Source organism: Fomitopsis serialis, assembly GCF_022376445.1.
Source record: "Fomitopsis serialis strain Sig1Antser10 chromosome Unknown B0H18scaffold_146, whole genome shotgun sequence".
Classification (NCBI taxonomy): Eukaryota; Fungi; Basidiomycota; class Agaricomycetes; order Polyporales; family Fomitopsidaceae; genus Fomitopsis; species Fomitopsis serialis.
In genome coordinates, this window is record NW_025955106.1 from 65544 (window position 1) to 89432 (window position 23889).

General features: G+C 54.8%; 8 protein-coding genes across 8 annotated transcripts; 2 read left to right on the forward strand and 6 right to left on the reverse strand.

Moving 5' to 3' along the window:
* Window positions 1–5230: 5230 nt before the first annotated feature.
* B0H18DRAFT_1043551 (uncharacterized protein) lies at window positions 5231–6318 on the forward strand. Its single transcript, XM_048030671.1, has 2 exons — window positions 5231–5633; window positions 5687–6318. Exons 1-2 carry the CDS (start codon window positions 5264–5266, stop codon window positions 6304–6306), a joined length of 990 nt encoding a protein of 329 aa, XP_047886897.1. The 5' UTR covers window positions 5231–5263; the 3' UTR covers window positions 6307–6318.
* A 749-nt stretch (window positions 6319–7067) lies between these two features.
* B0H18DRAFT_1108170 (uncharacterized protein) lies at window positions 7068–7972 on the reverse strand (the record flags this gene model as incomplete). The annotated part of the gene is made up of 3 exons (XM_048032736.1): window positions 7467–7972; window positions 7375–7411; window positions 7068–7338 (listed from the first exon to the last, which is right to left on the reverse strand). Exons 1-3 carry the CDS (start codon window positions 7681–7683, stop codon window positions 7068–7070), a joined length of 525 nt encoding a protein of 174 aa, XP_047886898.1. The 5' UTR covers window positions 7684–7972.
* A 343-nt stretch (window positions 7973–8315) lies between these two features.
* B0H18DRAFT_1043557 (phospholipase D/nuclease) lies at window positions 8316–12398 on the reverse strand. Its single transcript, XM_048030672.1, is given in 26 exon segments — window positions 8316–8387; window positions 8438–8567; window positions 8628–8735; window positions 8790–9034; window positions 9088–9211; window positions 9261–9296; window positions 9348–9784; window positions 9835–9893; window positions 9944–10049; window positions 10103–10145; window positions 10209–10311; window positions 10367–10379; window positions 10435–10474; window positions 10517–10519; window positions 10530–10738; window positions 10797–10858; window positions 10919–10932; window positions 10987–11070; window positions 11129–11359; window positions 11410–11441; window positions 11491–11557; window positions 11609–11776; window positions 11830–11905; window positions 11955–12066; window positions 12117–12131; window positions 12194–12398. 25 exon segments carry the CDS (start codon window positions 12282–12284, stop codon window positions 8487–8489), a joined length of 2559 nt encoding a protein of 852 aa, XP_047886899.1. The 5' UTR covers window positions 12285–12398; the 3' UTR covers window positions 8316–8387; window positions 8438–8486.
* Window positions 12399–13739: 1341 nt separating this feature from the next.
* On the reverse strand, window positions 13740–14685 carry B0H18DRAFT_113475 (uncharacterized protein). Its single transcript, XM_048035580.1, has one exon. The coding sequence runs from the start codon at window positions 14638–14640 to the stop codon at window positions 13825–13827; it is 816 nt and encodes a 271-aa protein (XP_047886900.1). The 5' UTR covers window positions 14641–14685; the 3' UTR covers window positions 13740–13824.
* A 23-nt stretch (window positions 14686–14708) lies between these two features.
* On the forward strand, window positions 14709–15397 carry B0H18DRAFT_113487 (uncharacterized protein). The gene is made up of 2 exons (XM_048035583.1): window positions 14709–15230; window positions 15293–15397. The coding sequence occupies exon 1, from the start codon at window positions 14832–14834 to the stop codon at window positions 15159–15161; it is 330 nt and encodes a 109-aa protein (XP_047886901.1). The 5' UTR covers window positions 14709–14831; the 3' UTR covers window positions 15162–15230; window positions 15293–15397.
* Window positions 15340–16527, reverse strand: B0H18DRAFT_1043563 (uncharacterized protein). The gene is made up of 2 exons (XM_048030673.1): window positions 16192–16527; window positions 15340–16137 (listed from the first exon to the last, which is right to left on the reverse strand). The coding sequence occupies exons 1-2, from the start codon at window positions 16466–16468 to the stop codon at window positions 15506–15508; spliced, it is 909 nt and encodes a 302-aa protein (XP_047886902.1). The 5' UTR covers window positions 16469–16527; the 3' UTR covers window positions 15340–15505.
* A 652-nt stretch (window positions 16528–17179) lies between these two features.
* B0H18DRAFT_1043565 (uncharacterized protein) lies at window positions 17180–18658 on the reverse strand. Its single transcript, XM_048030674.1, has 2 exons — window positions 18038–18658; window positions 17180–17980 (listed from the first exon to the last, which is right to left on the reverse strand). The coding sequence occupies exons 1-2, from the start codon at window positions 18303–18305 to the stop codon at window positions 17361–17363; spliced, it is 888 nt and encodes a 295-aa protein (XP_047886903.1). The 5' UTR covers window positions 18306–18658; the 3' UTR covers window positions 17180–17360.
* A 3747-nt stretch (window positions 18659–22405) lies between these two features.
* On the reverse strand, window positions 22406–23766 carry B0H18DRAFT_1043577 (uncharacterized protein; the record flags this gene model as incomplete). The annotated part of the gene is made up of 4 exons (XM_048030675.1): window positions 23688–23766; window positions 23546–23625; window positions 23084–23496; window positions 22406–23025 (listed from the first exon to the last, which is right to left on the reverse strand). The coding sequence occupies exons 3-4, from the start codon at window positions 23334–23336 to the stop codon at window positions 22406–22408; spliced, it is 873 nt and encodes a 290-aa protein (XP_047886904.1). The 5' UTR covers window positions 23337–23496; window positions 23546–23625; window positions 23688–23766.
* Window positions 23767–23889: the final 123 nt, after the last annotated feature.

Sequence of the window (23889 nt, forward strand, 5' to 3'; positions counted from 1 at the left end):
CGATACGTTTCTAGATCCTATGGACATTCCTACGCCATTGGAAGCCCAATACGATGAGTTCGAGTCGCAACTAAATCAATATCTCAGCTGACGGAGCTAAGCTTCGCGACAAGTATCTGACACGCCTGAACATGTCCAAACATGTACGGAAATTGACATGCACTTTCTGCCACTTTATGCTCCTTCTGTCCGAGACACGATGGCACCGGCATGGATTCAGCACCATGACGACGCGCCTGACGTGGAGAACCCGGCTGAGCGGTTCACGGGCGAGGAGCTCGAAGAAGGGTTTTGCTCTTATGGCCTCTGCTTGCAAGCGTGGCAAATGGGTGAATTCATCAACAGAGGTACCGTCTTCTGGTATCGCTCAATGAGTCAGTCGGTGACATGTACACTTCCTACTTGGCAGCACCGCATATGCGACGAGACCCTGGTAGGTCCCAACCCCATTGTTCGTTGCCAAACTGATGGTACTGGTTACATATCACAGTTGTATCTGACTGCCAGAACCAGGATCACATGTGTCTGTGCTTCTTCCAGCGAGCAGCTCGATTGCCCGATCGAAGCTGTCCTGCCGATGGTCGAAGGTGGATGCGCGGAAAAAGGCAAGATCAACTTGATCTTGTTGAAAGCGGTCACTTCGAGCGACGGACAGCCAGCAGAAGATGTGTCCCGTGCTGTGAATCCCTACGTCCTCGATATCTGGGCTCCCGACTACACGCCGAAAAACCCGCTCGTCCGCATCGTGTTTGCCCTCGACGTGCCTTAGAGGGCTAGCTGCTTCCTTATCGCACGGAAGGAGAATGTCGGTGACCAGCAGAGAACGTTCGTCTCGTATGACATCTGGATCGCGGGCCTGTCTCCATCTTTTCTCAGCCTCATGAATTTCAATACGGAGCAGAATATGCAAGACATACTGTTCCTGGCAAGATCGCAGAAGGCCCGCCTTTTCCCGGACCCGCATCATGGCGATCTGGTGCCAATCATGTTGCAACCATTCTCCTTGCGTCCTAGTGGTGGTACGTGGCATGAGCATTGGCGTAACTGGATGACTAGGGGTAGGTCTTATGGGTGCTGTCATATAAACCACAGAGGGCGTCGTGAAAGCATCAAGCCAAGGTGGAATGTCGCGAGGAGCATGGTTATGTTGACTGGCCTAGGGACGAAGGCCTCGATGGGCTCCCGTGGTTAGTCGCCGATGTGACAGCATTGGTTCGGCGTCGATGTTACAATCCGTGGTGTGGTTAGTGAACAGGACTATACCTAGGTATGTGGCGTTCGCGATTCTCATTGAACAGGGCTCACTGACTGACTATTGTCTCGTGGCGGCTCCGCCATAGCCCCTATACATGGAGTTTCCTTCACGACCAGTGGATAAAGCGATACTCCAAGATACTCCAAATCTTCTGTGGCGACTCCTGCAGTAGGACCTAACATACGGTTTGAAAGGCTTATCTGAAGCTTGTAGAACATCCTGGGAAAGGTACTCGAGACAGCGACGCGACCTCTGGCCCGCGATACGTTCAGCAAAAGGATCGACGTGTCTGTGGCCGTGCACGCACTCGATGACAAATCTGCTGTACACATTTTCTGTGGCCACACCGCAACCACACCGTCTACCGCCCATTGTGACAATACGTACGTGCTTTGACTCACGTCTTAGGGTGACCTATTGTTGCCCGCATGCAGATTGCTTGGATCCTCTTGGACCAACACAGTCGGTCGACTTGGCAAAGCGCGCAAACGGTTCGCTTTGACCAACGTCACTGGTTACCCCTCAATTTCACCGCATATGGCGCGTCGCAACGTGCATTCGTCGCTCGGATCCTGTGCACCTCGGCCTACAGAGGTATAAATACCCCTGCTTCATTCCCTCTGTCCTCCCATCAACACACCGAGAATGTCTTCGACGAAGCGCAAATCTACAGTACGACAAACCGTGTCACCACCGGCCTCTCCGAATGGAGCAGTCTTTCCGTTATCATTCCTCCTAACCAGCACTTCCGCCCTGCACAGAGGGTCAGGAGCCTGCCAAGGTTCCTCCGCACGCTTACACCGACGGGCGTCGAATGACGCCCCGTCGACGTCGCCAAACAGAGACGGCGCTAGCCTCGCACGTGAGTGCTTTTTGGCCCCGATCTGTTGTGACTCCGTTTCTGACTTGGTGTACTACTACAGAGAGCCATTGAAGATGCCGTATGGAGTCTGTTGAAGCCGCAGAGCCATTGAAGATGCCGTACGCCATCTGTACGAGGCTGTGTACGAGGTCACGCGACAACTGCTAAACGGATGGGACAATCATTGTGGTACGTCTCATTCCTCCACTCGTTGACAGCACATTCTTATTTGTGGGTACTTCCTTCTGTTAGCCGATGAGCATGTAGAACAACCGCACTCTGAGCCTCGACGTTCGCGGCGATCGACTGCGGCGGCACAGAATCCATGATGACATCGAGGCGGCACTGTCACATCGAGGTCACTGCCCGACCATGGGGTTGCGGTAGGATGCTCTGCGCGAGCATGGGATGTCCTTCCATCCTACATGTTGTCGTTTCGGGAGAGTACTCCTGCGAGAGACCGTGTAGGTTGCAATGGATATCTTGTGATCATCGTCATACATGTGCGAAGCCGGGCAAGGACGCAGTCACCGTTCGCTGGGCATCAACGCGGCCGTGTTGTGATTGAAGCTGGCAAACGCAGGGCCATGCCAGACCTCAAATTCAAACCTATCACCTTGTCTCATTTCCTGCAGAGGTGCACAATGACGAGACGAGTGACTTTGAGTAAGGTTCTAAGACAACTTGACTACTACACTGGCAGACACCGAGCGTCGGAGCATGTTCACATCGGGGTATTCCTGGGCACATTTGCCGTACACTGAACAACAAAAGGTACACCAGTACAAGGACGATGATACTACACAACGGCATCTCCGAGGGAAGCATAGCAGAGAACAACGAGCTTCTGTGGTGTCTTCAAGTTGTGTTGTAATAGCACTTATGATGAAGTACTGGCTGTGACGATAACGTCAAATATACACTCTCCTAGCAACTGTCAATTGTGTCAACCATCAAACAACGCGCATTGCATTGGAGCTTGAAAACAAGGACACTTGAGAAATCGTCCGCGCATCGCGTCCCACGTACATAAATATAGAGGCTCAGAATCGACTGTCGAGATAGCACCGCGCAACTCTGTTCAACTTGAAGCCTATATACACGACAGCGTACTTACGACCAGCAAATCATGGCCGAAGTCAACGAGGGCCTCGACGTCGTCGCACCGCCAGGCTACACCATAGGTACGAATGACATATGCTGCGCAACATCGGCTCTGACAACTTCGATCTCAGGCGAAATCGAGATACCAAGTGAACCACTCGCAACCCTATCGTTCGACGGCATCGAGACGGATCCAATGAACGGGGCCCGCTCATGCTCGATCCACGAAACCCGCTCAGCAGACCCATCCAACGAGACCTGCGCATGCCCGCGTCGCGGAACTTACTACGTCCAGGACCCATTCCGGGATTCCGACTCGGACAGTGTAGAGGAAACGCCCACGATCGAGTTCTCGCAGCGCGAGGACGTCGCAGCTAGGCTCTTCGGACGCCATGCTCGCGTTTTCCGCGTCGCCTTCTCCGCACTTCTATACCTGATATCGTGCGTTGCGTATACGACGATGACCACCTTCATCGGTTGGAGTACCATGACGGTCGGGCTGGATAGGTCCTCCGCGTACGCCTTCGAGAATATCTCCTCCGCGGCGACAGTCGGCACCATGATCCTCGTGGCCATGTCATCCTGCGTCTGGACGATCGCAAGGCGACTCATGGAGGAGAGCCAGAGGCTGCAGGATCACGGAATCGATTCTTTTGGAAGAAAGGTGCCGAGGTGGTGGAGGGAGCCGCGGACCGGGACACTCCTTCCTGCGCCGCCTCAGCAAATCCAGCGTCATGATTGGGCGCAATACCCCGCGCATCCAGTCTATATGGCGTTGGCATTCTTGCTGAGCGGCTTGTATGGTCCTGCATTGGGCCTGTCGCTGCTGTACGGAGGACGGAACGCGCCAGAGGGGATGCCGACTACGACGGACGCGCTGGCGTGGGGCGCATTCGGAATGGCATTCAGTCTCGCGCTGTTCGTTATGATGGCCATGATGACGACGGCTTTGAGCATCCTTAGGCAGAAGATTCGGTACCGGGTGTAGGGAGATGTAGGAGGCAGGGGGAGTCTGCAGGTAGTTTGGTTGAATGTGCGCCTGGAGTGGCAGAAAGCAGGGGCGGACTTACGTTTTGGAATACATGTTGTCAACATTTGCGTACTCAAAGGATCAGTGTTGCCCTCTGCGCGACTGGCCTCCAGGTCGTCGAACACGCCAGTGTTCGCCATATCTACTGTAAGCTTGAGACGCGCGTAAGCCAGCAGTAGCCTCCCAGTACCAGTACCAGTACTGGGCACAAGGAGACAAGAGTGAGATTTGGTAGAGTGGTCGATATGTTGTACGCTTGAACTGGCGGCGGCGAACTGCATGCTCGTGGCGTGACGGAATGTAAGAAGGGGGCCCGGAGGGATGGATCAATCGGGGTTGGGATCTGGCCGCCACAAGCGCGTCCAGAACGGCAGACCCGCTGCATGCAGATTCATGCAGCACACCGTACGCACATATCACGCGTGGCACGGACCCACTCACTCTGATCAATCGCTGCATTAGGTACTGTCTCACACAAACCAGAGTCCTCGTGCAGTGGGCACGATGTCTCCCGGGCCGAGTCGGTAGTACGGAGGTGTCACCAAGTGAGTACCTACCACTAATTGAATACCATAACTCCACAGCAAAGCCTTGTAATCACGGTGTAGGTGATCAGATTTCCAAGTGACGGCGCACGAGACAATAAGTGGTCGCGAGGGACACAGATGAGTACAAGCACTGACGCTGAGGCTCAGTCAAGGATGACAGCTTCGACTCGGGCGGTCACTGAGCGCTACGAGCTCATCAAAGTTATGTAACTGCGAACCCGACCAATTTCGGTGCGTCTTCTCTTGCCGTTGACGCGTTTGTCCACTGAGAAGGGCGACTTGGACTCTTCAAAGAGACCCCCAGGTACAATGCGATATACAACGGAGTCGGGTCCGGGACTCGTGGCTGTCCGAACCATCTCCGAGTCCCCTGGTGACTGTCGGTTGAACAACACAAAAAGCACTTACGTACGAAGAACAAGTGCGACGCAGACAAGAGTGCGGATGCATGGTACACAGCATTGATGCCGTGCATCCGTATATCAGAATCCAGCATGAGGCTGGAGATTCAGTACCTCGCCCTTTATCACTCAGTGAACACTACAGCTCTCCATACCTCACTCGAAATCGCATCGCAAGCCATGCCCGGACCCATCAGTCTGTCGGAAGACCCGTTGCGTACAGACCAGCCATCGCGCTCGGAGGGAGCATCGCAGCCGGAGGGGACGTCACACCAAGAGGGGACATCGCTCCCGGAACGCTCAGCGCGGCACCCACGTACAGAGCGGACCTCGCGTTCCGAGCGAGAGCGAGCACCACGCTCACACGGAGCATCGCGCCCCAAGCGAGCGCCGCGCCCACAGCGGACCAGCTCAACCGCTCTGCTCGAAAGAGGTGCGTCCATTGCAACATGCCTTCCCTGTTGTCTCTGACCGAGAGAGCGATAGAGCTTGACGCCCTTGAAGGGCGCACTACCGACGAGCCAACGTCGCGCCTCGAGAAGATCGGCCTCCTCTTCTCCAGCTACTTCTTCACTTGCGTCTTCTTCGCCGGTGTCTGCGCCGTATACGCCGGCATTTCCACCTACGCAGCGTGGTACTTCCTTCAGACCAACGAACCCTACACCAACAACTTCAACATCGTCTACGCCGGCCCGCTCGGCGCGGCGGTCCTCTCCTGGGCGTTCTCCACGACGATGTGGGTGTACCACAAGGTGGAGGCGTTTTACGAGAAGAAGCACGGGATATACGAGCCCCCGAGGGAGATCCCGGAGTGGTGGACGTGGCAGCGCGAGACATACGTGCCCCCGCCGCCGAAGCTCGCTCGCCGCTATGCAGGCTATGTCACTGCGGCGGGCACGATTTCGGGGCTCCTCGTGGGCGGTCTGCTTGGACCTTTGCTGGGGGCGATGATGCGGCGCGGGACGCTGACTAGCGCGATGAATGCGTCAGCAGAGTTGTGGTGCGGTGCTGTCGGTACAGGCATTGTCATTGGTGGTATACTCTTCGCCCTATCCGGTACGTATGGGATCTGGATGTGGTATGGGGGCAAGGAGGGTGAATGTTGAGGGTTTCCGATTGTGAGTGTCGATCTGCCTGCTCACGAGAAATGGCAAGAGATCTGAATGTCTCCAGATAGTTCTATTCACGATGGACATCATGGACACTTTTGTGTTGGGAAGAGTAGATTGACCACGGCGCATGTATCGGACTGGCGCGCCTCTATGACAAGTTCTCGAAACTGTTCCGTTAAACATGCACGTCAAGACCTATGCGGTCACATTCATCCTTGCAACGTCGAACAACCTCTGACTCCAGTGAGTCATTCTCGCACGCTTCGGCGTTCTTCTCATTCCGTGATACGCCCGAAAGAGCTCCGACGAGGGTCCCTCGCTCCACGGTGTTGCGCCGCTCAGTCGAGCGGGCAAGGCGCGGACCGCCAGAGCCTTCTGATACTATGATCAGCCGTGAAATTTATATCGACAAGTCAGCGATACGGCCGCCGCAATGTCTTAGATCTATTGGATGATTGAGACGAGGGGAACTTGTGACCGCTGGGTAGCCCAGAGCTGAACCTTAGCACGAGGTCTCGAGACGGCTTCAATGAGGCATCTCGAGACGTCCGACTTGAAAGTGCCGACTTAAGCTAGGCGTCATTGTGTTCGAAGTGTGAGTGGTTATTGCCGGTCACAATCCAAGTGCACGCCCTCACTCAGGTTCTTATAACGAGCAGACGCAGATGACCTCGCGGAGTGTCAAGCACAGTGAGGCTCGTATATGTCGAGTACAGCGAGTGTCATTGCGACTGATCCTCTCGGACATTGTGACTTCAAAAATTTGCCAAGGATATGACGAACGGGCATGCTCTGGCTGAAGATATCTGTTGCCAGACGACTGTCTGGTCCCAGATTATCCCCAGCGAGAGGGGCCTTTGGTCCCACTGCTTAGTTGGTTGTCTTTGACACCACACGCTGGTGAAATCGGGGACTCGCCGCGCGATGCCGCCGGCGACGGCGATGTTTGGTGGACAAGGCAGGATAGGCGTTGTTGCGTTGAACCATCGCACGAGGGTTGACAACCTTCGAACTTCTCGTCCACCGCTTCGAGGGAATCATGTATCCCCTCCCTGGGCGCACACCGGCCTGAAAGTTCTCATGCAGCCTCTTGGTGCAGCTGTAGACCGCAATGAGTATACAATAATCGGTCCGTTAAAGAATCAGACGCTCACCTAGATCCGTTCCTAGGCCAATTCTGGAACCCTGCACGTCTGCAACGATCTCCGACGTGTCCAGTTCGCAGGGCTGCGCACCATCTGTCGTGCACAGGTCGTCAGCGCGTTGCACGGCCGTTCGTGGACCGTGTGCCGCTTTAAAGCGGCCGTCGTGCTGGCCCGCTTCGACGGCTCGACGGGTTCGGCGAGCATCGGAGTCCGGAGGCTCGGACATGGCTGGTTAGGAGGAATGGTAACGACGCCGGATGAGAGTCCGGAGGGCGGCAACAGCGTTGAGGTGAGCAAGTGTCGAATCGTCTCATCATGAGGAAGAGGGTTTGTTGAGATCGTCGGTGTGCATTGGCACCCTTTATATATCATGGACCCTCGCAGCCTGTGGCGGTGACCTTGCTTCGACGCTTTGACCATGCCACATTGCCCCTGTTCTGTGGCCTGGCGCCGCGCGTGGCTCCGGGTCTCATTCGCTTTGGCCAAGCACTTTGTTCAGGTGATGGGATGCTTCTAGCACTGTGTCGCTTAGTACTCTTTTTGTCTGCTTACCTTGTTCCGTTGACAATGGGTCGGCTCCAATGGTCGTCCCCATCGAGCGAGGGATAAAGCGTTGTGGCCACCTGGTATGGCTATTATGAAGTGTGAGAAGTCGAATTTCAACGCGTTGTAGGCATCAGCTTAGGCAACCGTCTCCCGCTACTGACGGGATTCCGAATGGGAAAAGTGGTCACTGAAACAGGAAGTAAAAACGGAGCCTACCTGTTGATGTCTTCGACTGCTTCAAACAGTCAGTCGATGTAATGTACCATAGCAACGTAAGCACAGATCGCCGTCTCGCAGAACAACAATAGCTGTGCATGTGCCGCCACCAGTACGCAGTAATGTCAACTAGTGCCGCTTGGAGAAGGCAGTCATCTGGCAGCACATCTGCATTACAACGTCAACAACGATACATACATACCATATTCATCGCCTACTACATCGGAAACTTTTCGACACAGGGATGCCGCCCATATGATGCCGCCCTCAGATATAGATTGGCAGTGTCGGGTTCAAGCCCATCCAATCTATGCCCTCCACGAAGTCCTTCTGGTCAATCAAGAAGTCCTAAAATGATCTCAGTGCCTTGAAACACGCAATGCTCCGGATTCCGAATTTTGGACTCACAATGGGACATTCCACCAGGGCACCCCTCACTCGAGAGAGACGGTCCTTCAGATGTTCGAGTGACACCTCTGGGACGACATGTCCGGGCATGACCTTCGGCACATATTGCTTCGGTCGTAGTCAGCACTTCTAGGCCATACACGAATCAGGGGATGAACGTACAGCATATTCATCCCAGTTCTTAACCCAGTTCGTTGGCACAGTACGGAAGATCTCGGCAAAGATCGCGCGGTTTCGCCTTGCAGTCTCGTTCCACAGGCTCATGGTGAGATCCGCGAGAGGATCGGCGACAATCTTGTCTTCGCCCTCGTCGGTCTCGTCGTCGTTCGGGTGGGGCGCAGGGCGCATGAACGAAGTGACTTGCTCTTTGCCTGCGCAGTACTGTGGCGGCATGAGGCCGAGGTGCTCTGTCCGGTGATGTATGAAAGAAGCGAAGGAGCATTTTTAGGCTTAGACATACCTCTGTAGAGCTTCCTACGGAAGGTGGCGGCGAAGCGTGCCGCCATGTACGGTTTCCCGTCCATGGTGGTTTCAATCATGTCCTCGTCTTCAATCACTAAGGCGATTTCGGAATCACCATTGCCCTGCACAAGACCGTCAGTGCGCATTCCGCTCCAATCGATATGGCCTTACCTTCATACTCCGATCATTAATATTCGCAGAACCCATCTAGTCGTAACCATCAGCTAGTCACTTATCAGAGTTGTCGACAGCACATACGACGACTCTCCGGTCATCCACGATCATGACCTTCGAATGAATGTACACGAGGTCAGACACATACGCAGCCTTCTCTTCCTCAGGCGTGCCCAACCATCCCTCCTCGTTCAGGTTCGTCCGGTCCTCCATGACATGCTGGACGACGTTGTCGGAGATATCTCCACCTTCTCGGAGGCTGACCGCAGCGCGGTGCCATTGGTCGACGATCTCTTGTGCCTCCTCGTACGTCTGTGGTAGCGCGTACGTCTCGGTCTTGAGCTCGGGTTGCTGCCCGGACGCACTCGGCTGGTCGACGATCTTACCCGTTGGGAGGACGACAGTAGTTTCTTTAGGTGCGTTGGCTTCCTCGTCCCTTCCAACCCAGAGACGGGCGAGAGCCGTCATGGCCTGGTGGAACTTGATGCCGCTACGTTCTTCGATGACTTTCATGAAGGATTCTACGAGCCAGTTGAGTAAGGCGATATAATCCAGATAGATAGACTCCTACCGTACGGAGCGTTGATGCGATCGTAGGTTCGCAGGTGGTAGAATCGAATATAATCCATTCTAGCACACCGTGTGAGAAGGTTCAGACTGGTGGAACATCAACAACTCACGGCTCATATCCTGCCTTGCTGATCTCCTCATAGATGCTATGACCTCCACGATTCATGGTACGATATTGAGCGGCCATAATAGTCCTGATGGACGTCTCGTCCTTGACTGGACAAGCACATCAGACTGGGTTGAGGCATGGGGTGCACGACGGGTGTTACCTGGTCCTGCAAAGCCAGGAACTTCGGGAATCACTATGACCACCTATCGCCAGGACAGTTGTGAGAAATCTAGATCGTCATGGTAGATAGCGCGATGAGCGCTGACCTTGAACTTCTGGTTGCTTCGAGCTGCTAGGAGGATTCGTTCAACGAGTGCGGCTGCGATTTGGTTCTTCACGGGATCGTCTTTCTGCTGTGTACTCGAAATGCTGCAAGAGTTCAGACAGACGAACAAGAGGTCATGATATGGGTATAGGCACTCACAAGAACTGGTTCTCTACGTTGTGAGGAGATTGAGGTGAGTCGAAATATCACGCATCCAAGCCACTTACCAATATATATGAAATGGTTCGCCTCCATGATCAATTGACAGTCTAAAAGGACTTAGTCAATATGGCGCATTCTCGATGGTTAATACACTCTTACAAGCGTTCTGGACACTGTGCTCTGTCAGCACACCGTTACTCCAGTCGCTGACGCTGCGCACTGCCTGTACGCGGCACGTCCCGTTCGGCGGTCGCGGATACAACTCCGGATCGTCGAGGTCGTCGAACTGCCGCGCAGTGAGGTGTTCACCATGGAATCGTTGACGGAAATGCCGGCCTATCTGGTGCCACTTTTCGCGGTAAGGATGGACTATGGGATGTTCAAGATTAGGTGATGGGATAAGGGACAGGACACGTCGGAAACTTACGCACGACAGCTTCGTCGGGAGCTGCTTCGACATCATGCGGGAGTGCGAGCCAATCGTAATGTCTAACATCACGATGCGTGAGCTTCTGATGATTGTAGTGATGCAGAATGTCTTCCACCCACGTATCATGACTGTACTGTGAGACTCATTAGCCCTTGATCACAACCTGCCTTGCAAGGAGGATACACACCTTCCTTCGCTTGATTTCATTCCAGCGCTCCATGAAGTGCTGTACCAAATCAAGTACCGACGGCCCGCAGATCGTCAAATGGACCTTTATGCGATGTGTTGAGTATCAGGTACCACTTGGAGAGAGCTACATAGCCACATACATCGTGCCACGGCATCCGCGCAGACTCGAGCACGCTCAGGCCATTGCTCACATAGTTCTGAACGTCCTTGAAGTCCATGATACGCGCGTTGTTGTAGTCCTGCCCCGGGAAAAGCGTGCGCGTCAGGTCTGTAGGGTGCACATCCCCGAGCGGGTGCATGTGCGTGTCCCAGCGCCCGAAGCTGAGATCGAGCCCGCCAACGCCTGCGCGGTGGTTGTCTACTATCACGAGCTGTGTGGATGGTAAGGAAAGGACTTCGTAGAGTATGGAAGGAGACAGACCTTTTCGTGGTGCGACCAGAACTCGACGTCGTCTGGGAAACATCAGTACAGGCGATAGAAATGACTGTATGTGTTTCACACCTTTACTCCCGATGTGATCGGGGTGACGCATGCACGCAATGTTAGGGTGCAGCGCTTCAAGAGCGTGCTACCAAAGCGATTCAATTTCGGCGACGGGAAGCGACACCGAACTGCTTACCTTAGTATGAGACGAATCCATGGACATTTCTTGAGTGACTTCCTTGTATACGACGACATAGATCCGGACGCCCTCTTCCGCCTTGCGTTTCAGCAGGCGGTCCAAGCGCCATTCCTGATTGAAAGCGGGCGGGCGGCGCAAGTACACTTCGGGAGTCAACCACCAATCCTGAGGTACGATCGTGAACCGTTGAACAAGACGAGGCAGAGAATATCACACACCAAGATGAAGATGCACTCGCGGGCACTATCCAAGACTTCTGAAACGGCATAGAAGTAATCATGTCCGTCGATGTGCCTGTCAAGAATGTCAAGGTCACAAGCGTGTAAGCGACGACGGGGCCCACCATTTTACAGCATTGGATGGACGCTGCTCTGCGAAGGACTGGAAACGGTGGCCGTCATTGATTTCGGTCCGTAGCGCATCAATACGCTTCTCTTCTGGGGTATCATGCCGACCTGTAAGGAGTATTACGAGAAGACATCACTCGACACAAGGAAAGACACACGGTTCGGATTCAAAACCCCTACGCATGATGACACACATCGCTATAAGCTTGTCACAGGACCAATGAAGCAGTAGGGTACGCACCATCGATGGTGTCCCAAGCGCCTTCGATGCCCTTGGGGATATCCTTCTCAATCTCTTCAACGGCGTGCTCGAGTTCCGCAAACATGGCTGTAGCAAAGGGTATATCTAGCCTCCGATGAACCCGCAGCCGTTATTTATATGCAAATAGCACGCGCCCATCAGCGCTCCCAACACAAACTTTGAGGAAACGTAACTACGGATACGGTGGGAGTAACCGGACATACTGCGCCGCCCGCGACAGGCACTGCCAACGAGATGTACACTGCAGACGCTGCCATGGAGCTCGCCACCGGTGTTCTATCCTTCGCTTGATGGATGGAAGCTCCACAACGGCGTAAGTACTTGCAGTTACAAGCTTAAATGAGCCGCACCTAATACTGCGCCGACCAACTATCGGCGGACCTCGGGGGGCACCCCCAAGCCGATGCAAAGCTTAGCAGGGCGACCCAAACGACAGCGTTTGATCCTGGGACTAGGTCAGGATCTGTTGCCCCTCGGTCGCACGAGGACCTTGCTGTGCGGCAAACGCGAGGCAAACGCAATGTCCAAACATAGCTATAAGCGTCTGTTCTGACATGGACGCTCGGGCTCAACTCGGGCTCGTGGAGGAGGAGGAGGGCGTCTGGGATTTGTCTGGGGTGGAATCTCTCACACTTCGCGCTCGCTGCGATGGCTTGCGCTATGTACTGTGAAGTATTGGAAACGGAGGTTACCTTCTCGTTCGTCGACGTCATTAAACTCCGCCAGTCACTCACCTGTACGATTTTGCATAGCCAGAAACACTGTGGTCGTGGAGTATGACCAATGCATGGTGCGCAAGTGAGTCACAGTGAGTACTGTTCCAAGGCTGCGTATGAACTTACAGATTGAAGGGATTCTCATTTGAGAGTATAAGTAGTGCCGTGGCACCAGTGGATGACACCGTGACGGCTACCGCGTTTCGCATTGACAAGCCCGGCACAATAGTAATATTGAACACCAAAGGAGGGAACCGCGGTGGCAGGGTACAACGTCGCGGAATGACTAGTACTGTGAACGTCCTGCAGCAACGTTCAGTCTGACTTGAACGTGGTCGCGAGGAGGAGGAGGAGTGCATACGGACGTCACGTGCACATCTATTCTTGGCAGCGCTTCAGCGCTTAACGCGTTTGGCGAGGAGGAGGACAAGCTCAACGTGCAACGTTCAACCATTACGACGCAACTTGCTGAACAACTAAGTACTACAGCAAGTAGAATATTCTCAAACGAGCGGATCTGTGTAAGTCGATATGTACACAACTTCCAGCTGGTTCGCGCTCATGAGATCCTTTCGACGTGATCGTCAGTTCTTCCCACTGTTCCAGTGGACTTCGGAATCATTGTCAACTAGTCTCTACATCGTCGAATCGCTCAATGCCGTGATCTTCCCTTACGCCACGGTTAACTCAAGGCTATCAACTTCACGCACTTTGTGACTGCGCCGGTCCTTTGAGATGAAATCAAGGTACGCATGTTCCATGGTTTCGCATACTACATATAATCATACTCACGGTCCATTGTTGCACTTCGTACGAGTCCATTGGAGATCGTCCCTGGCTCCCTCCGCATTCAGAACATAGCACGACCACAAACTCGCCAAGCGACATTCACCAGTCCCATGTAACGTGCATCACCGCCACGCCGATCAGCAGAATAGCAAAGACCACCCCGGTCCCGACGCCACCGCATATCATCGCTTGCACCAAAGTCAGCGTGCCATCCATGACACCGTGCTGGATCAATATCGCTGTTCCCACTACAGGTCCGAGCAGCCCGGACGTGAGCAGGCCTGCCACGACGCTGTGGAAGAAGACTGTGGATCCGTAGCGGCAGGCGAGCTCCGGTGGTGGGGGGTCATTCGTCTCCGTCTCGTGCTGCCATCGGTATCGTCGGCTTGGCTCCTGGTATATGCCGTAAGCAGCTTCGTATAACTCCTCTAGCCGATAGAATCCCCAGTGGACAGTGGTGAACCCGACCGAGAGGATGGATCCGCCGAGGGCACCCAGGAAGATCACGTTGGCGTCGCCCGCGTACGGCTCTTCAGGGATGAATGCCAACGGGACCAGACCCAAGAATGTCGATGCGCCAGCGTACGCAGCGAACACTGCAGCATAGAAGATACACTGCAGCGTGTAGTCGACGAGGAGTGTCATGGCCTTCTTGCTGTGCACGCTTGGTATTTGTGGCGCTGTGAAGTGGAGGCTGGGCCATTTCTGGAGGAACACATTCGATAGGCTTGTCCACTTTGAGGGCTGCTGCATTGAATGGCCGCCGATCGCTCCCTCGACGAGCGTGTCCGTCGATCCTGTCTCGCACGACTCGAGCAGGTATGTGGCGTCTTCATTGTCCTGGTGGGATTGTTGATAATAGGTGTCGACGCTACCAGACGCTAGACTCGGATGCGGCAGAAGGATGCCTATCATGGCCTGCAAGGTGGACTCGGGATCGAGGGCAAGTGCTCTTGGCTCTGTGGAGTGGATGCAGAAGAGGTGATGGGCTAGTAACGCTCGCCTAGCATTCTTTTTATCGTTGAGCGGCGAGAAGGCTGTGTCCAGTCTGTCACTGCAATTGGAACGCGTACTCAGGCTCGAGCTCTTGTTCTGCCAGAGCTTCTATGTGGCGTAGCCTGCGGTTTCCAGGACAGCCATTGCTTTCAGCTGCGGCTGTTCTGCGACCATATATCGCGCTTTGGCCTGCGCTGTTCTTTCATGGCAAAGCGAGGCTGGCCCGCGCGCACTGCTTCAGCCTCGTCCTCGAGTACTGTCGCACCGCCACGCGAAACCTGGCTGTCCGTCCCACGTGTCTACCGCATGCCTTCTATGACTGTTGCCGCTGCATCGGGTCTCGAGGGCGATGCGCCATGCGCCACGCGTATGGGAACTTCGTGTCGCTACTTTGTTACCTGAAATTGCTTTATCGGGAGCCGTTGCCGAGCCACCGCTAGCTGACTATACTGGAACCTGAGCACCGAGTTGCTTTGTTTTGAATTTCAAGCCGTCCAAAGCGCCTCAACGTGAGTGAACCCCGATACAAATATTATGCTGACGACGGCGGCTAATTTCTTCGCGAGGACAGCTGCCACTCGTGCATGCTCTATACACCGATCCCAATCATGTCGCAAACGATGAACGAGGATCTGTCTGTAGGCATCGATATCGCGCCGTCGCGGGACTCGGTCACTGAGGATCTATGCTTGTCTGCGACCACCGTATTGTCTCTTTGAAGGTATGTACATATCACAATAGAAGTCCATCATTGTCCTACACGAATCCCCTCCGCATCCCGGGACTACAAGACTATATACCGGTGCCCCGATTCCAACAACAACCTCTGTCTTGCACAGGATATGCCGAAAAGTGCGACAGCAGCCACGACCCCAGTACCAGCGGCGCCGCATCTCAGAGCATGCAGTGCCGTCATCGTGCTATCCATCAAGCCGTGCTGGATGATTATCGTTGCTCCCACCCAAGGTCCGAGCAGCCCGGCGACAAGCAGACCCAAAACAAAGCATGCCTTCGCTACAGACCACGCATGACGGCCCGCGAGTTCTGGCTGCGGAGGCATGTCCGTCTCGCATTGCCACGTCCGCGGATCCTGAAGGTCCGGTTGCTTGTATATCCCGTGGGCCTTCTCGTACCACGCCTCCAGCTCTCTGTACGCCATAAGCGTCGTGGAGAACGCCACGGAGACGATGGCCCCGCCGAGCGCGCCAGCGTAAACGACGTTGTCGGTGAAGTTGCTGGCGTAGGGTTCCTGATCCGAGAGAAGCCATCCTCCCAGCCAAGTGCAGGTGCCAGCGAAAACGGCGGAGACGGTCGCGAAGAAGACGGCGGCGCAGTAATAGTTGAAGGTGAATATCACAATCTTCTTCAACCACGTCGTGGGCCTTTCCGTGTGCCCCACGGGGATGACAGTTCCTACTAGATTGACCTTTAGGACGATGTGTGAAGGACTGGTGGCGATGCAAGACTCACCGTCGTTCTCTGTGCCCGATATCGGTTCCGTGTGCGATTCCTCCTTTGAGGTAGCGGCGTCCGACTCCAACTTGAAGAAAGGAGTGGCGTCTTTCGCGGCCCCTTCGAGATCAAACTGGGGCAAGCGAGTGTACCCAGAGTGCAACGTCAGGAAAGGAAGACGGAAGAAGGCCATGGCTTGCACGGAGCGGTAGGAGGCCACTGAGATATGGGAATGTACTGGATGGAACTGTAGTGTGCGGAGGTGGGTGAATCGTATTCGATGCCCTGCTCTCATTTATAACCAAAGGACGAGAAGGCTATGTTCAATCTGCTATCGTAAGCATGTATCCTGCCTGCAATTGTCTCGGTGTCAGTGAAGTTTGGAAGCTTGAGGCATAGCTTGCGGTTGCCACGGCTGAGGCCTGAGGTATTGAGGCTGAAGCTTCCACACAATACCAACGAAGCTGCATTGCATCTCCTATCTGACGGGCAATTGTGGCGCAAACACCGTGTACTACTGCAGGCTATGGCCAAATCGTATTCCGCCGCGCGATCTGCTCTGCCTTGTTGTACTTGAACCGTATCGGCCGAGGACTCGTGGGCCGTAGTCAAGTGCAATTGTAACAACAGGTTGGGTCAAAGTGCCACACTGGCAACAAGCGAAGGCCCTGTACGAGTATCCGTATACCTAGTATTGTCAGTGACTTCGCACACAGCCTCCGCCTATGCCAGTGAGCGACTCCGACAGAGCCATCCTATCGTGAGCTGCCCGCGTCGCACACGCCTACAGTCCACTTGGCGTCGTGTGTAGGAGGTCGTTTGAACGATTATTGTCGCCTTCACGCTTCAGTACGATGGCCATAGACGCTGAATATGAGCAGATGTACTATCGCTGAGCGAGGCGTACTCTCAGTGTCCCTAAGAACGGAGTCGCCGGTTTCGTCACGATATTTATCCGTGCCTCGCTGAGCGACGAAGCATGAATGCAACCAAGGAGGTCTCTCGCCACATGTGAAACTCATGACCATAGATAAATTGACGGAGGCGCACTATGTAGGTCTGTACTAGGTAGCTATCATAGGTACGGCCCACTGTTCTTGGCTATACAAGTCCATAACCACTTGGGTATCCTCTCCCCATCTCGCGGGCGCGCATAGACCCAGCAGTAGACCAAACCTCAACACGTATCAACACTCGGCGTCCCTTCCCCCATTACAGAGCTTCATCCCATAGGTACAGGACAGGCAGACGAGTATACCGCCAATGACAAGCCCTGTACCGGCCGCGCCACATCCCAGCGCCGCAGACGCAGTCATCGCGCTAGTCACGATACCTCGCCGTATGACCGTTCCGAACACAGGTCCCACGAGCCCGCCCATAAGCAACCCGGAGATCGTACAAAAAGCGGTGACGGAGCCCGCGTAACGGCGGGCGAGCTTTGGTGGCGGAGGCACGTACGTCTCGCGCTGCCACGTCCACCACTCCGGGAGCTCGCTCGGGGGCTCGTATATCCCATGGGCCTTCTCGTATATCTCCTCGAGCTCGGCGTAACACCACATGACAGTGGTAAACATCAAGGACAGGATGGTCGCGCCAAGCATGCCGGCGTAGACGATGTTGAAGTTGCTGGTATAGGGTTCGTTCGTCTGGAGGAAGTACCAGCTCGCGTAGGTGGAGGCGCTGGCGTATACGGTGCAGGCTGCGGCGAAGAGAATGCAGGAGAAGATGTAACTGGAGACCAGTTTGCCGATCTTCTCGAGGCGCGTCGACGGCTCTTCGGGAATGCGCCCTTCAAGGGCGTCCAGCTCTGCCCCTCCCTCGTCAGAGGCAACGGGAAAAGGGACGATAAAGACCATCTACACACCTCTTTCGAGCTGAGCGGTCAAGCCGGTCCGTTGTGTACGCCGTATCCGGTTCGAGTGCGATGCTCTGTGCGAACGTGAGGCGCGCTCCGACCGGGACGTTCTCTTCGTGTGCGATGTCGGTTCCACGTCGATCGTCTGCTCTGAGCTAGCGTTGTCCGGCTCCAACAGTGGAGTGGCGTCCTCTGCCGTTTCGAGATCGGACTGGGGCAAGCGAGCATATCCAGTGTGCGACGTCAGGAATGGGAGATGGAGGGCCATGGCTTGCATGGAGGGGTCGAGGGTCGCCGATCTGACCGGACTGGATGCCAGTGGAGCTGCGGTGTCCGGAGGTGAGTGACCAGTATTCTTCCCTATCCCCGTTTTATGGTAAACGTACGGGAAGTCCATGTTCAGTCTGTTGATGTAGAGTCAAGCATGTATCCTGCCTATTGTTTCGATGCCAGTAGAATACCATAAGCATAGCTCGCGGTTGCCAGGTCAATAATTGTGAGGCTGAAGCTACCACAGAATCAGGCTGTGACCTCTGGGAGATGTCACTACGGCGCTTTGTAGTGACACAAATGTTTTGCCCTATTACTATGACTAAATCGTCCTGTGCGATATGCGGCTTCACATGTTGTGAAGTGCCAGTAAGGATGTCGCCTTCCGGGCACAACGCGGAGTTCAGCAGAAGTAATTTCTGAGGAGGAGGGTCCAACTTGATGAGACGCGACGCGACACACTCAGCAACGCGACGAGGAGGAGGAGGAGGAGATTCCCGACACACGCGTATTGGTCATCGGGCGGAGATCTAAGCGCCGGGATTGAGCGCGCAGCGCTGACGGCGGAAAGCTCGACGACCTGCCGCTGTCCTTCATGCCAGTCACGGTGGCAGCCGTGTGCAGGACGAGACGAAACTACATAGGCTGCCCTCCAAGAACCACCTTTCGCCCTGTGTTGATGTCTTTGGTCACGCTGGAGCCAAGTCCCTCCGGATCCTTGACCAACGGCCCATGAAACATCGTGTACGCCCTTTTTGTACAGTACGCGAACCTTTCCATTGTTCATCATACGTTGCCCAGCAATTCCACACTACACGCCCACGTAGCGCGCTATTGTTGATATCCAGTTGTATCACCAAGAGGCTCCGACGTAGCTGTGATGGTCCTCTTTGTTGGCCGCGCCGCGAATGGCTGTACTGCTGGTACGTACCTTCTCTGTCTGGCTTCTCAGCCTGTGCTGCAGCATAATGAAGTCTTTCCATCCTCTTCGTACTTCATGAACATCTCCGTGTGCGCGCAACTGGGGGCAAGCATGTTCTCGTCCGATCGTGCACTTCTCTCTTGCGAGAAGGGCTGAGTCTAATCCCAAGATGACGCAGTTGCTCTCCCATCTGAGAATGCGCATATGTCCTTCACTTTCGCAGCGAGAGCGCCGCACTGCATCGATATCTCCTGCTCCGGAGCGTTGAATGGGCAAATCTTTCGCTGATATCAGTTGCGCTGACACTCTTCTGGAAGACCTCGGCCCATGGCGTGCCCTCCTTCAGGCATCCTTCCTCTCCCGCGTTGAGCAACTAGAGAACGACGAGTACTTCAGTGAGCTCCGGGAAAACCTGATAACGGAGGTTCCCGCGCACGACTATATGCGCCTCCGGGACACCGTAGAACTCACAAAAAGCCGGGAACTGGTGCGAGAATGCCACAAGCGCGTACGGCGGTGCGATGGACTATGGCCTGGCTGCGCTCATCAAATCCTGTGCGTTTGCCGCCGCCTCCCGTTTATGCAGCAACCAGAATCAAGTGCGTAAGCACGGAGTAGGCGAAGTTGTCCCCAAGCGGCCGCCGCAGAATGAGTCAAACTCTTTGATCTTTCCTCCCCGGTGCGCACCACGTCGCCCACCGTCATGGCGTAAAGAAAGCTGACGTCGAATACATTGAAGACGGCGATACCGAGGACGCCTTTCACTTGATCGCCGCTTTTACGACTGTAGCGAGAGGCCGGCATACTGCAAAACGTGTCAGATGTAGCTGTGGCAGATATCATAGTATGTAGCAATAGTCAAGGAGTCAGCCGGGTCTCGGACGACATAAATTATCCCGCCTCAGGCGTGGCCACTAGGACATTCTCAAGGAGCAAAATGTTCTTGCGTGGCTTCGCCATGTACGCCAGGGCCAACCTTGGATATCCCCGCCCTCCTCGATCAGAGTGCGACTGAACATAGGCGAGGATACACCATCGTAGTAGCGAGTTCGCACTGGCTCCTGGACGTCGCCACTCGCTTCGTTCAAGCAGAGGACAAAGCTGATCTGACCCAAGTACGTCTGGATTGTCGTACACGCATGCTCCGCCACTAGGAACAGCTCACGCGTCGCTTTGAGCAGATCACGTAACAGCGGGAGAAACACTCGGCCTGGGTCAAGATGTGTTCTCTCGTGTGTACAGCCAGAAGTTTTCGGAAGAGACACGGCGGGACCGACGTATTTTGACGAGTCAGTGGTGATAACGTCGTAGGACACGCATTCTCTTTCCAAGATGTAAAGTGGCCGCTGATATGGACACAGAGATCAGAAACGACCGCGAACGCGTGAAGGAGATATTCCCTGAAAACTCGCATGACGACCTGACGTGTCAGTCATGGCTGTACTATACGGACTATCTGCGCAGAGCTCTGTCAACGTTCTCGATTGTGTCGTCCTTGAAGACTGCGCACGTCTCCATCGTCTCCATCGATCACGAGGCTCCTTTGCGAGTCAGAATGACTCGCGAGTAGAAGGTGAGCGACCATATCCTGCTAACTGTGGTTCACTTTTCTCATAGGCCACAGATTCCAAGACGAGGACGTATCCGCATGGCCAGAGACCTGATCTGCTGGTGCCACTGAGAACGCGTGGGTAAGTCCACCGATTCAAAAAGAAACCCGAGTGCGAAGCTAACAATGTCACTTAGCTGTGTGGGCAGGGGCATTTTCGAGGCGATGTGGCAACGTGTGGCAATGCGGTCATTGTTGTCATACAGGGGTCTTCACTACCGCTGACTTGGCTTGAACGGGTCCAAGCGAAACTCAAAGCGGACCAAGCCGCATACTTCGCGCGTCAGAAGTATAAATACCCAGGTCGATTTTCCGGGTCCTCAGTATCTCTCCGTCCAGGCCACTGAGTTCTTGCCATGAATCACTCTGAACGCCTTATCGCTCGCATCTCGCTACCATTCCTCCTAACCACAAGTGCCATCCCATACATCGCTTCGGTACAGATCCGCAGGGGAGTCACTGACGCTCTCAGCCAAGAAGCGCAGGGAATCGAAGCATCCCCCCGTAAGGCTCTCTGCGGTACGTTCCTTCTAGCACTCCTTCATACACTAACATGTTGTACTGATGTCCGCAAGATAGTGTCGGCCTATCGCTGACACACTCACATCCGACGCCCTCCACGATGCAGACAAAGACCCTCGTGGGTTTCGGCGAAGTGACTCTTGCTCGCGCCACATGCCTCCTGGGTCCCAACCTCAGTGATGTTCGCATCGTACCGCGAGCTGTGTAAGGCGATTCCGTGCTGTTCAGCCCATACCGTACGTAGCCATCTGTCCGTCTTTTTACGGGTGTTCTGATCGCTATCTCAGAACGATTACTATCCTCGTAGTTGATCTATCCGGCGAGCAGCAGAGGACGTGGACGATGCCCGCGGCAAGTGGTCGGACAGCTAGCCAGCCGGGCTCGCAACGTCTCTGGAGGGCCACCTCTCTGGGCTACCTCCCTGAAATGCGCGATCATCGAAATTACACGAAGGCTCATCAGCGCGGATGCCTATCCTCCGCTGGGAATGTCTATCACGTCGGGGCAGTCGCCCTGTACGGCGAGCGGTCTCAGCCGAGTAGACTTGGGTTTCGGAAAATCAAGTAACATACCATTATTGGGAGCTGGTACAAGCAAGACATGTCAATTTTGTGTATTCTTATGCGAACGGATACTCAAGCTGGCGTGCCAAGAGTAGATTCGAACTCGTAAACTTGGTCTTCAGTTCGGGCTCGATCCGACGCACCCTCCGAAGTCATCTTGTGGGTGACTAGGAAGGTTGAGACTAATCATCAGGTTTGCCTTGCAGTTGCTCAATTGCTGCTGCTTGCCATGGCTTAGCTAGGGTAGGTGCGATACAGTTGCGGCAAAGAAGGGATCATCAATGCCTTCAAGCGAGAACGATGTGAATCCATATGTACATTTGCGAGCCGTTCAGTCTGTCCGTTTCGTAAGCAAGGTATGTACACGTTCAAGCATATGAATAAAAACACAGTGCATGATGTCTATCGTGAACAGAACTGCCCGGAGACCTTCAGATCTCTTGCCATCTCTCGGGAACAGGCAGATAGAGACTCACAATCGGAAACCCCTTTCAACATTCACCCTCCTTGCCCCCGTACCACATCCAGATCCCATACGTACCGGACAGGGCGAAGAGTATACCACCAATGACAATGCCCGTACCGACAGCACCGCACCACGACTCTGCCGACGCACTCATCGCGCTAGTCAACGTCGCCCGCCGCATCATCGCTCCCAGCAAAGGTCCAAGCAGACCGCCCAGGAGGAGTCCCGAGATCGTGCCTGCCGCAGTCACATAGCCCGCATAGCGGCGGGCGAGCTTCGGCGGCGGGGGGACGTACGTCTCGCGCTGCCACGTCCACCACTCCGGGATCTCCTTCGGAGGCTCGTATATCCCGTGTTTCTTCTCGTACAACGCCTCTAGCTTGTGGTACACCCACATCGTCGTGGAGAACACCCAGGAGAGGACCGTCGCGCCGAGCGGAGCGGCGTAGACGATGTTGAAGTTGCTGGTGTAGGGTTCGTTGGTCTGGAGGAAGTACCACGCCGCGTAGGTGGAAATGCCGGCGTATACGGCGCAGACACCGGCGAAGAAAAGGCAGGTGAAGAAGTAGCTGGAGAAGAGGAGGCCGATCTTCTCGAGGCGCGACGTTGGCTCGTCGGCAGTACGCCCTTCAAGGGCGTCAAGCTCTATCGCACTCTCGGTTAGAGACAACGGGGAAAAGAATGACGATGGCACTGGACGCACCTCTTTCGAGCAGAGCGGTTGAGCTGGTCCGCTGTGGGCGCGGCGCTCGTTTGGGACGCGATGCTCCGTGTGAGCGTGGTGCTCGCTCTCGCCCGGAACGCGACGTTCGCTCTGTACGTGGGTGCCGCGCTGAGGTTTCCGGGAGCGATGTCCCGTCTTGGTGCGACGTTCCCTCCGGCTGCGATGCTCCCTCCGAGCGCGATGGCTGTTCTCCACGCAACGGGTCTTCCGACAGACTGATGGGTCCGGGCATGGCTTGCGGTGCGATTTCGAGTGGAGGTATGGAGAGCTGTAGTGTTCACTGAGTGATAAAGGGCGAGGTACTGAATCTCCAGCCTCATGCTGGATTCTGATATACGGATGCACGGCATCAATGCTGTGTACCATGCATCCGCACTCTTGTCTGCGTCGCACTTGTTCTTCGTACGTAAGTGCTTTTTGTGTTGTTCAACCGACAGTCACCAGGGGACTCGGAGATGGTTCGGACAGCCACGAGTCCCGGACCCGACTCCGTTGTATATCGCATTGTACCTGGGGGTCTCTTTGAAGAGTCCAAGTCGCCCTTCTCAGTGGACAAACGCGTCAACGGCAAGAGAAGACGCACCGAAATTGGTCGGGTTCGCAGTTACATAACTTTGATGAGCTCGTAGCGCTCAGTGACCGCCCGAGTCGAAGCTGTCATCCTTGACTGAGCCTCAGCGTCAGTGCTTGTACTCATCTGTGTCCCTCGCGACCACTTATTGTCTCGTGCGCCGTCACTTGGAAATCTGATCACCTACACCGTGATTACAAGGCTTTGTTGTGGA

What these genes read in the sequence shown, in the direction of transcription:
- B0H18DRAFT_1043551 (XM_048030671.1), top strand. Translation starts at nt 5,264, where the DNA reads ATGCCGTGCATCCGTATATCAGAATCCAGCATGAGGCTGGAGATTCAG. An exon ending in AACCGCTCTGCTCGAAAGAG is followed by an intron (nt 5,634 to 5,686) that starts GTGCGTCCATTG and finishes AGAGAGCGATAG; the next exon opens with AGCTTGACGCCCTTGAAGGG.
- B0H18DRAFT_1043557 (XM_048030672.1), bottom strand. Translation starts at nt 12,284, where the DNA reads ATGTTTGCGGAACTCGAGCACGCCGTTGAAGAGATTGAGAAGGATATC. An exon ending in GCGAGTGCATCTTCATCTTG is followed by an intron (nt 11,777 to 11,829) that starts GTGTGTGATATT and finishes ATCGTACCTCAG; the next exon opens with GATTGGTGGTTGACTCCCGA. An exon ending in TCCCGACGAAGCTGTCGTGC is followed by an intron (nt 10,739 to 10,796) that starts GTAAGTTTCCGA and finishes AACATCCCATAG; the next exon opens with TCCATCCTTACCGCGAAAAG.
- B0H18DRAFT_113475 (XM_048035580.1), bottom strand. Translation starts at nt 14,640, where the DNA reads ATGATAGGCATCCTTCTGCCGCATCCGAGTCTAGCGTCTGGTAGCGTC.
- B0H18DRAFT_113487 (XM_048035583.1), top strand. Translation starts at nt 14,832, where the DNA reads ATGTGGCGTAGCCTGCGGTTTCCAGGACAGCCATTGCTTTCAGCTGCG.
- B0H18DRAFT_1043563 (XM_048030673.1), bottom strand. Translation starts at nt 16,468, where the DNA reads ATGAGAGCAGGGCATCGAATACGATTCACCCACCTCCGCACACTACAG. An exon ending in ATCGGGCACAGAGAACGACG is followed by an intron (nt 16,138 to 16,191) that starts GTGAGTCTTGCA and finishes AGGTCAATCTAG; the next exon opens with TAGGAACTGTCATCCCCGTG.
- B0H18DRAFT_1043565 (XM_048030674.1), bottom strand. Translation starts at nt 18,305, where the DNA reads ATGCAAGCCATGGCCCTCCATCTCCCATTCCTGACGTCGCACACTGGA. An exon ending in GACCGCTCAGCTCGAAAGAG is followed by an intron (nt 17,981 to 18,037) that starts GTGTGTAGATGG and finishes AGGGAGGGGCAG; the next exon opens with AGCTGGACGCCCTTGAAGGG.